The 10,735-nt window shown below is 51.7% G+C and overlaps 1 protein-coding gene across 1 annotated transcript; it reads right to left on the reverse strand.

Moving 5' to 3' along the window:
- Positions 1-4,551: 4,551 nt before the first annotated feature.
- On the reverse strand, positions 4,552-7,803 carry LOC122371952 (ubiquitin carboxyl-terminal hydrolase 37-like). The gene is made up of 2 exons (XM_043348755.1): positions 7,756-7,803; positions 4,552-6,063 (listed from the first exon to the last, which is right to left on the reverse strand). Exons 1-2 carry the CDS (start codon positions 7,801-7,803, stop codon positions 4,552-4,554), a joined length of 1,560 nt encoding a protein of 519 aa, XP_043204690.1.
- Between the last annotated feature and the right edge of the window lie 2,932 nt (positions 7,804-10,735).

Raw genomic sequence — 10,735 nt, forward strand, 5'->3', positions numbered from 1 at the left:
AGCTCGATCAGGGGCCGAACGGCAAAGGGGTCCAACGGACCCCCTCCCCTTTACGCTAGACGCTGGCAAAACACCTAACCAAAGGTTAGGTGTTTTGCCAAAGGCCGCCTAACCAAGGGTAACTCACCATCCAATGCTCAGATGCCTTCTCACGATATCATAACCCAGATGTTTCAACACATCAAGGGAATATGTAGCACAGTTAGGGAACTTGTTGAACAGGTCAAAGTTCTGGCATCCACAACTCCTCCACAAACCCTCCTGACTCCAATGATCTCAGTCACTCAGCCTTCTAACAACCAACAACCGCAACAGCCCGCAGCTGACTACCGCACAATCGTTCATGAGGAACTTAAGGAGATGAAGGAACGGGACAAGCGTAAGGAATCAGTGATCATCAAAGGCCTTTCTGCTTCATCTTCAAGTGAGCTGACTGCCAAATTTGAACAGCTTTCAGATCAGGTCATGGGTGCCAAAGTGATTCTATCAGATGTGTCTCCCATCTCAGGTCATCCTAATCTTTATCGAGCTAAGATAAAAGATGCAAATCTCAGAAAGCTGGTACTTGAGAAAGCAAAAATGCTGAGAAGCTCTGATTTTAGCTCAGTCTATATTTCTAGAGATCTCACCTACGCACAGAGGACTGAACTATTTGCACGCAGGAAGGCTAAGCAGACGGAGGCTCAAAATGCTCAAAAGGTTCCTGTGAGAAACTCTGGCGGAGGAAACCTTCCCCAAGCACACTCCAGGGAGAGTGCTCCGCAACCTACCCCCCAGGGAAACTAGTTAGCGCCACTGACTACGTGACTACCCTTAATAGTACCAAAATCCTAAGGATCATGTCCACCAATGTCAATGGCCTTGCTCCCAAGTTGAATATTCTGAAAGACAATGTTGGAATCCATCTGTGGGACATCATATGCGTCACCGAAACCCATCTCCTCGCTCACCTTCCTAGCTCCATTGTAGATATTCCCAATTATTCCCTGATCAGGCATGATGCCAGTGGCCATGTGTACAAACATGGTGTATGCAGTTACATTCACAACAGCTTGATGGTTGATTCTGTGACTCAACCTCTTCCAAATGTACTCTCTTTTCGTCTTACATCCTTTGATGTTTTTATACTGATCGTTTACAGAGCCCCCTCTAATTCCTCTGATGCTAATGAATCATTGAACTCATTCATACTATAGACTTCTGCAGTGGCAAAGAGGTTATCGTTGCCGGAGACTTCAACCTGCCTAACATTGACTGGAGTCGTTCAAACCCTTCCTGTACTCCCCTTGAAAGAATGTTCCTCGACACATTCACAGCTGTTGGTCTTCACCAATGGATTATAGAGCCCACCTTTCCCAGGTCTGGGAATGTCCTTGATTTGCTTCTCACTTCAGAGTCTGACAGAGTAGGCTCTCTCAACGTATCTGCTCCACTGCCTGGTTGCGATCACTGTTTGATATCATTTGATTACATCTTCGATATATCTCCAGATGGGACTCTTTTTTCTGGTCCGTCAACCTTGTCAAGGGATTGGAACAAGGGACACTACCACTCCGCAGCCCGCAATCTAAACGATGTTGACTGGGATGTTGAGCTTGCTTATTTAAATGCTAATCAATCTTTTGAACGATTTTCAGCCATCTTACACAGTGTTACAGTGGAATGCATCCCTCTCAAACCCCATAGAAAAGGAAGGCCTCCTTGGTCAACTAGGCCTCCTGCTAGCCTTCTCAACCAAAGACACGAGGCATGGTCCCATTACAAGACAGTGAGGGGGCGTCTGGGTCGAAAGTCCACAGAGGCCCGTTCCTGCTACTCCACCTTTGCCAGTATTAACCAGCGATGCCGTGCCCATGCTGTTAATGCCCAAGCCAAATATGAAGAAGACCTTCTCCGTAAATCCCATGAACAGCCTAAACTATTCCACTCTTACCTTAGGCATGAGAAGGTTGGCCGTCCTTCGGTTGGACCGCTGCAGCTGTCATCGGGCCAACTGAGTGATGATCCCTCCTGCATGGCTGAGATTTTTGCTGAGTCTTTCTCATCCGTGTATAGCCGCTCTATCCCATCCGAACCAAGCCCACACCAACAATTTCACGAATCCTCACTTGAACACATTGCTATTTCCCGTGAAGATGTGTTAAAGAGTCTTCTCGAGCTTGATGGAAACTCAGCCATGGGACCTGATGACATTCACCCTCTCTTATTGAAGAAGTGTGCTGATCAGTTGGCTCAACCTTTGATGACCATTTTCAACAGATCCCTCCGAGAAGGTACCTTACCAGATAGCTGGAAGAGGTCTCTTGTTGTTCCCTTGTTTAAGAAAGGTGTACGGTCTGACCCTCTCAACTACCGACCGATAAGTCTTACCTCTGTGCCGTGCAAACTGATGGAGCGCTTAATTTGTAAATCACTTGTTCCCTATCTGGAGTCGAATGAGATTATCAGTCCTCACCAGTTCGGGTTCAGGTCTGGAAGGTCTACAATGGACCAACTGCTACTGGTCTATGATGACGTGTCAAGACGGACAGATGAGGGTGCGGTAACGGATGTTGTTCTCTTCAATTTTAGTAAAGCGTTTGATGTAGTTGTTCATGAATTGCTTATAGATAAACTGATAAGCCTAAATATCAATGGAAATCTTTTGAAATGGATAATTTCATTCCTCACAAGCAGGTTCATGAGGGTATGTGTCAAGGGCAAATCAAGCAGTTCCAGACCTGTACTCAGTGGTGTGCCCCAGGGGTCTGTGCTGGGCCCGATCCTTTTCCTTATTTATTGAATAGCATTGCATCCGATCTTAAATGCGACTACAAAATCTTTGCAGATGATCTGAAAATATACAGCAGCTTTGAGCACAAACGTGACTCGGCACCGGGCTCCCCTATGTACCACTCCGTTCAACATGATATCGACGTTTTGCTGAGGACTGCCACATCGTGGGGTTTGCACATGAACGCCAAAAAATGTGTGGTCCTACGCTTTGCTAGACCTTGTCCTAACATTAGCCAGCCATCCTACATCCTGAATGGTGCTCCGATAACTCCAGCAAGCAAGGCCTCTGACTTGGGCGTCCTTGTTGATGTCACCATGAAGTTTCATGACCACATCCGAAATGTAGCCCATAAGGCGGGTGGCCTAGCTGAAAGCCTACTTAAGTCCACAGTGTGTCGCTCTCCTCAATTTATGCTGTCCCTTCTCACAACCCACATCCGACCAATCATGGAGTACTGTTCTTGCATTTGGAATACTGGGTATGTACAAGACCTTCGACTTCTTGAACGGGTTCAGCGGAGATGGACGAGACACATTGATGGAATGACTGGACTTAACTATGGTGAAAGGTTAGCTGCATTGGACCTCTATTCGGTACAGGGTAGACTGCTGCGGGCCGACCTGATCCAGTACTGGAAAATCCTAAATAACCACTCCTGTATCAATCCTAATGACCTTTTCCAGAGGCCCTATCGCAGCGGCACCAGGGGTCACGGATGTAAGATATTTCCCCCAGCCACCAGAACTGACACTCGCAAGCGCTTTTTTTCTGTTCGCTGTATTCGCATATGGAATGAGCTGCCTGCAGAGGCAGCATGCGCGACTAATATTAATAGCCTAAAACGCATTCTCGATACATGTATTCGTAGCAAACTGTTCGATTATGTAGATTAACTTATATGAAAATGCGAACTGTGTTGTGGTAACGATAACTGTATAGGTAGGTATCGTCTTACAACTTGTTTTTCTTATATGATGTAGGTCTATCTTGTACGACTATGTTTCGCGAGGCGCAATTTCCGGTCCATTATTAAATGTTATTATTTCTTGTCTGTCACCATTTGGACTGGCGCGTCTCTTTCATTTAGGGTTCCTTACATCCACCTAGCTTGACCCCTTCCTATCCGGACAAGCGAGGCAAAGAGGAACCCAACGAGGTAAAAATAAGAAAAAAACACCAATATAAGCGATGGTTAGCCCTCGCCGGCACAGGCCATTTTGCGTCCTTCGACGGCACAAGGGGGGGGGGGGGTTGGTACGACCCCCCTCGCGTTTGGCCCCTGATAGAGCTAGAGCTTCGCGGAAAAACGAGCATGTTGCCCGTCACGAGAGGAAGCCGATGATACCCAATTTTAAGGTCCTAGGTCATCGGGTGACCTTCCAGGTCAGGTCAATGACCCGAAAACCGGGAAAATCGGGACCTGTTAGAAAGTCGTAAAGTGTGACTGCTTTGTGGTCTTCCGGGGTGCTGATCACGAATATCGTGTCAGTTTTGATCAGAGATGATGTCTTTAAGCATTTAGACCAGGTCGGGTCAGGTCAGGTCAGGTCAACCGGTAGGGGTTGTGACGGGTATTCGTAATACTTGTCAACCGCCTCTGGCAGCTTCGTAACATGTTACGAAGGCACCAAAATATTACAGGTAAGTCAGAACAGGTCTTTTTTTTACAAAACATTTCCGGTACATATCCACACACACGCACACACAAACCCATACACACATGCCCGCTCGGACACGGTCAGGAGGCATTCAAGCGCCAATCCTCCGTGCGGCAGTTACAGTCCCCCACCCTCCATCCTGACTATCTGGCTGCAGAGCTCCTTGTGGAGGTAAAAGAAGGTATAACCGTCCCGTTGGTGACCTTCATTCAGGACGTACGCCTCGTCCACGCAGCTGACTCGCTGGTCGTCGTAATTGAACCACATGTTCCGTCCTACACTGTACACGTCAGACACATAGTGTCCTGAGTGCGTGGCGCCACCGTAGTGGCTGACGACTCCCACCAGCCGATACGTAAAGTCGCCGACCAGGTCGACGGGACGGAGCGACTGATCTTCCTGGACGCAAAACTCGGAAAGGTGCACCTGTTCCACGGCGCCGGCCGGTTCTCTCTCCTGTGACCTCCTGATAGCATGGAGCTCGCGACCCTTGTCCTCACGGGTCCGCCCCGGCTTCGAGTTTGAGTTGGCGGCGTCCAACACCTGCAGCTCGGGTGGCGGCAATGGCGGCGACTCAGCAGCAGCAGTCGACGATGGCGAAGGACGAGCCGGCGCCGTGGCTCCGGCCGACACTGGAGAGCCTGCAGTGGTGGGCGCTGTTGGGGCGGCGGTGGCGGCCAGTGGGCCTGAGGGAACCTCCGACTCCCTAGTACACAGGGAAGGATTTGTGCAGTTCCACTCGGGAGGCCGGGTGACGTCGTCCGCGACAAACTCGTTCAGCGAGAGGAACTTGGGGATGCTCACTTTGGTCCGGACCTTCTTCGCCTCATCCCCCAGAAAGACACACCGGTTCAGTTGGAGGATCAGTGTCCTGGGAAGCTGACTTATCTTGGTGGTGATGTAACACTCATCGTGGCGGCAGTGCTGACAGAGCAGGTGGCGCCGGTCGGGTCGCATGCTCAGCCGCAGCGCGTCCTGCAGCGTGGGCGCCTCGGTGCCCTGGTGGTGCGGTACGCTCACAAACCAGCTGATGTTCTCTTGGCGCTTCAGAACTGTCTCATGACACTTTGTGCACCTGTAACTCTCGAGGGTCTGGTAATGGAAGTTGTCGCGGACCGGGTTGTCTGTCGATCGTCGAGCGTCGACTTTGTCTTTCATTGTGTCCAGCAGGCGCAACAGGAACTCGTTGGCGTCCTGCATCTCGGTGCCTCGAAACGCCGGATCGATGTCGGCGAAAACATCGCGCAGGTCATTCAGGTGGCTGAAGACTAATTTGCTGAGCGCCTTCTGGCGAAGATCCATCAGTTTGGCAACGCCACACAGCGTGCGGCACTGGCCGCTTTCGACCGGGCCCGAGATCAGGGACACCATCTCACACTGGAACGGTTGGAGACCCAGCAGGGATTGCAGGGTGGCGTTTTGATAGCAGGTGTTCCCATAGTTGGGCAGGCCGATGTAGAGTGGGTCCTTGCTGTTCTTGTCCGAGTCGAGCGGCGGGATGACTGGATTCAGCTGTAGGTCGTGACTGGTCGTCTGTGCCTTGCTCTCTGACCCTGCTTGTCTCCTCTTCTTGCGCGCCTCAAGCTGGCACTGGCTGCGCTGTCGGACATCCTTGGCCACCTCCAAACGCTGAGGTGGGCGGGAAGGAAGCGAAGTGCTTGTCAGCAGGATGGAAGCTGCGTTGCCTCTGATGATGGCGATCGAACACCGCTGGAGAAGCCACTCCGTCTCCCGTCTCTCTCCCGTGACCGCGGACACCTGAGCTCCGATTTCTCGGAGAAGACTCTTTGTTGATGGGCCGCAGGAGCCACTTGTCTCAAAAGCGATTGGCTGAAAACGGAAGCGCCGGCAGAGTTCTGGGTATTTTCTACGTTTTTCTTCTTCCGCTTCAGCGGCAGCTGCCCCTGCTTGGACCACCGCCGAGGCGAGGCGGGACTCAGCGTACGTGTTGACGCACGTAACATCCCAGACAAGGCACTGTCCCTGTGTGAAAGGGAAGATGGTCATTCCATCTGGGCGTTTGCCGTCACCTCGATTGATGCCGAGCGGTTCTAAGAGGGCGGGCACGCCGGCCGACTGCAGAGCTCTCCTGATGACCTCATTCAGCGCTGTGTGTCGGGGAAGTCTTCCAGCGCTGAAGCGGCATGTGAGCGTGTGATGACCCTTGCAGTCTGCCACCGCGCCGCACTTGCAGACATGGCTGCTGTTCACGTCGGCCCCGACTCGTAGGGCTATAGCGATACGGACGGTGTTGTTATCTAGAAGGGTGCCGAGACTCGCAGACGGTAATGATCGCATCCATGCGCCGCTCTCAGGTGTCGCTGCGCTGAGGAGTCGAGCGCGCTCAAACTGGTTGGCCGCAGCCAGCAGAGAATCTCTCTGCTTTTCTGCGAGGGGATAGTCCCACTTCTTCTGCTGGCGGCGAGCATCAGCGTCTGGAGTCATTTTGTCACCTGCCTTTGTCAGCCAGTCAGCCGTCGATTCATCCAGCTCCTTAGAAATAGCGGCAGTGAAGAGAGGAGGTAGAAGAGAAGACAGCAGTTGCTGACATCGGTGGAATGAAGCTATGAAGCTGGGCAGGGCGACGTCTGTAACTCGTCTGAGACCAAGCCCTCCAAGAGAGGTGGGTAGGACCGCCTGCTGCCAGCTAGTTTGGTCAAAGTAGACGTTGGTCAGATCCTGAACTGCTGACTTCAGGGTTACGTCCAGCTCGTTTAGTATATCCGGCTGAAGATATACTGGTGCGGCTCTGAGCAGGTACTGGAGTCTGGGTAGCCAGAGGCAGTGGCGAAGGAGGTAGAAGGCTGAGTGGCTATCTAGGAGTTTGAGGCCGGTGATGAGGCGATCCAGTTCCTCTTTCTTTCGTCCTAGTGCAGTTTCAGCCGCTGAACTGGTCAGGGGCGCTCCAAGCACCATCTGTTCAGCATCGTCTTTTACTGTCGCGCCCGGGATGAGATGGTGCAGCTTCTCCACGCAAAGGGTGTGCTGCACCGCATCGCCACTGGCGTTGATGATTTCACATTTGGCTGGATTGACTTCCAATCCGATGCGTGCCATGGCTGGAATCAGGTCTTGTAAGTCGGCACACACGCCGTCAATGCCACCTCCTAGTGTCCCGTCGTCTAAATACCAGACGTTTAGAGGAGAGGTGACGTTTCTGGTAACTGACTGGACCGCCAGAGAGAACACAGCCGGTCCCGACGGGTCTCCTTGCTGCAGACCGGTTGCTGACCAGATGACGGACGTGCCATAATACAGCGGAGTCGACACTGAGTACGCCTGCCACAGCAACGGGAACAATTCAGGCGCATGGATGCGCACCTGTCGCAGGAAGTGATCGCGGCGCACAGTGTTGAAGGCGTTGCGCATGTCTACTTTAACAAGCACGCTGTCCTCAGAGAGATTGCGTGCAAAGAGGCGGGTAGCGTGGGCAGCAGCTTCGCAGCCTCCAGGTGTCCCGAAGCCTAGCTGGTTCGGGCGCAACAGCGCCCCTAGCTCAGAGCTAGGTGGCCGTAGTGCGATCTTGGTTGCCAGTCTGCGGTATGTTGTTCCAATTGCGATGGGTCTGACGCCCCCGCAAGGCTTTCTTAGCGCAGTCAGCGAGGCAGCGTAGAACGCTGCATGTGCGGAGGCTGGCACTTGACCGCATATAGCCAGATTCACCAGCCGGGTGAGCGCTGAAACCAGTCTCGCCCCTGCCTCGCCAGCTGAACGGCCCACCAGATCCTTCAGGTGCGCCGGCCTCAGGCCGTCCAGTCCGGCACTGGCGCCAGGGTCGAGAGAGGCTACTGTCGCCAACACCTCTGATTCGGTGGCCAAAACAGGCTGAGTGTCATCGTCTGGACCGGGTGGGAGGTCGAGGTCCTCCGGACTTGACGGATGTTTAGCCTTGAGGGACTCCAATACGTCGTCTGAGTCGTGTTCAACACGGTCAGCGGATGCTAACAGACGAATGGCGCCTCGCACGTCACTATCTTGCAGCTTCAGGGCGACGCCTCGTTTCAAACGCTCGTCAGGCTTCCGAATGCCGGGAGATTGATGATGATTTGTAGCCCTATTCGGGAAAGTCATCTGCTTGGTGCAGCTCTCTTCTGGTGGGAATGACGCAGCTAGGCTTGGTTCGGAGGAAACGGCTTCCATGTAGGCAGCGATTGAGCGTTTTACCTTTGTTGTCAGAGAGATATTATCGGTGTTGCGAGCATCAATTTGGGGAACGCTTAGGGCCTTGTATGGAAAGCACAAGAGCCTTGACCACGAATTGGCTGTGCCGGTGTCTACAGCGTTCTCGATCAGAGAGGAGAGGGCCTCCGCCGCTGCGATCCTTGCCCCTCTGGGTATTCTTCGAAAATTACTGGGCACCACTGGGCACCGCTGGGCACCAAAATTACTTCGTAAATGTTCAAATGGTTGCTAAATTCGAATTCAGCTCCAAAAACTAGCCTAAAAACATGTAAAACTCGAAAAAGTGAACCGACGCCACCCGAGGTCACCAAAGGTCAATGACATGATCTGACCTTCAGGTGACCTTGAAACCCACCCTAATGTATGAGAGCAACATCAAATCACATGTTTGAACGCTTGAAACCACGAAAAGCTTGCAAACGCGCGGCTAATGCCAGCCGACATACGCCGAATCGCGATTCCGGCCAAACATGGTCTCGGAAAAAAGGTTGGTCACAGGTCACAGGTCATTTGGGTCAGGGTCATGAAATTTTAACCCGCGCCGGGCCGGGGGGTGTTTGAACACCCCCCCCCCCTGCGGTTTTTCGCAGATATCTCAAAAACGGCGGCGCAGAGCGCCGCCGTTTTTGGCATACCTGTTCGTGCATCTTTTCTGCACATGTTGTTAAAATTTCAGACCCAGGTCACCTTAGGTCAGGTCACCAGGTCACGCCAAGTGACCTCACCTCAGAAAAAATAAGAATGCTCGTCATAGCTACACCGAAGAATGATGCTTAATCCCCATTTCCACTCCAACAGGGCTTGAGAGTCCAGGCATTCCTGTGGGGCACGGGCTAACAATGACTAGCTCATAATCATTGTGGCCATGAACATCTACTGCCATTGATTAACACCGGTTTCGCTGCGCTGAGCGGTGGCCGTCCCGTTTGTTGGATTCTACAGCTGGCTGGCGGAAAGCGTTACCGGTCGCCCGTCCACCGCCCGCGGGCCGGACCGAGCGGTCCCTTCTTCTTCTTCTTCTTTGTGGGTTAGGGCGCGCAGCCGTCAGGCCCTAGCGTCCAACTTCTTCGTTTCTTGCATTCAACTGTCCGATCTTCCACGATGTAGTGTCGGGGTTGGTAGGTACTAAGCGGTAACTAAGCAGGGTTGTGGGTAGCCGGAAAAGGAAAAAACCTAGGGAAGGACAAATGCCAGGGGAGGAAATTGCCGGGGAAGGATTAAGCCAGAAGGAACAGACCTGAGTAGCAGTGTTAGTGTCAGTTTGATTGGGCAGCAATCTACAAAATGATGAAAGAAAGATCAATACTCTTCTAGTACGTAACTGGGCGGAGCAAGGGGTCACGCGATACAGGGGCGGAACTGGTTGCCCTCCCGCTCGCCGAGCGACCAACGACTAATACCCTGGAGAACCGTACATCAATTTTGGACAATTTGTGAAATTTTTGACCCCAGGTCATGTCAGGTCAGGTCACCAGGTCAAGTTTACTGACCAAACCTAAAAAAGTTTGCAATCATGTCCAGCCTGCAGTGTTGGTCAGAAAGGTTTTAAACTTGGTGGATTGCATGATGTTATAGGCGCCTATAATTTGTATATCTCGGATTTTTCATATCCGTGACCCAAGGTCAGGCCAGTGGCGTGACCTTACCATTATAAGTCAATGGAGAAAAATGAAAATGCCTCTAAATCCGTGTGTACGCATAGGAACAGTCCAAATATTTCAGAATTACAATGATTTGGACCACCCGTGACGACCAAGGTGTCTTTTTTGCTGATAGCCTCTAGAAAGGTCATCCGAGGTCATTTGAGGCTACAAACAGCTTTTTGCCAGTAACTCTCGAATGGAAAGACATAGAACGCTGGGGATGGTCTCATTGTGTTTGTCTTGCCGAGACGCATCGACTGATATGCAACATGACCTTTTCCGGTCAGGTCATGACCTTGACCTGAGGTCAAATTTTCAAGTTGACCTTTCAAGGTCAAATTATAATTCATTTGATGCGTCTTGGCAAGAGGAACATGATTCTGGTAATAGAAATGTCTTGGCTTTTTTTTTAGTCAAAAGTTATTGTCGAAAAACACTTTTCGTAAAAACAGCTATTTTGGAGTATTTGCCCTCTG

This window comes from Amphibalanus amphitrite, unplaced genomic scaffold (genome assembly GCF_019059575.1).
Source record: "Amphibalanus amphitrite isolate SeventyFive unplaced genomic scaffold, NRLGWU_Aamphi_draft 001297F_arrow, whole genome shotgun sequence".
Classification (NCBI taxonomy): domain Eukaryota; kingdom Metazoa; phylum Arthropoda; class Thecostraca; order Balanomorpha; family Balanidae; genus Amphibalanus; species Amphibalanus amphitrite.

Coding starts and splice junctions, on each gene's coding strand:
- LOC122371952 (XM_043348755.1), bottom strand. CDS start 7,803: ATGCGCAACGCCTTCAACACTGTGCGCCGCGATCACTTCCTGCGACAG. Junction 6,064..7,755: donor GCGATCACTTCCTGCGACAG/GTGCGCATCCAT, acceptor CGCCCACCTCAG/CGTTTGGAGGTGGCCAAGGA.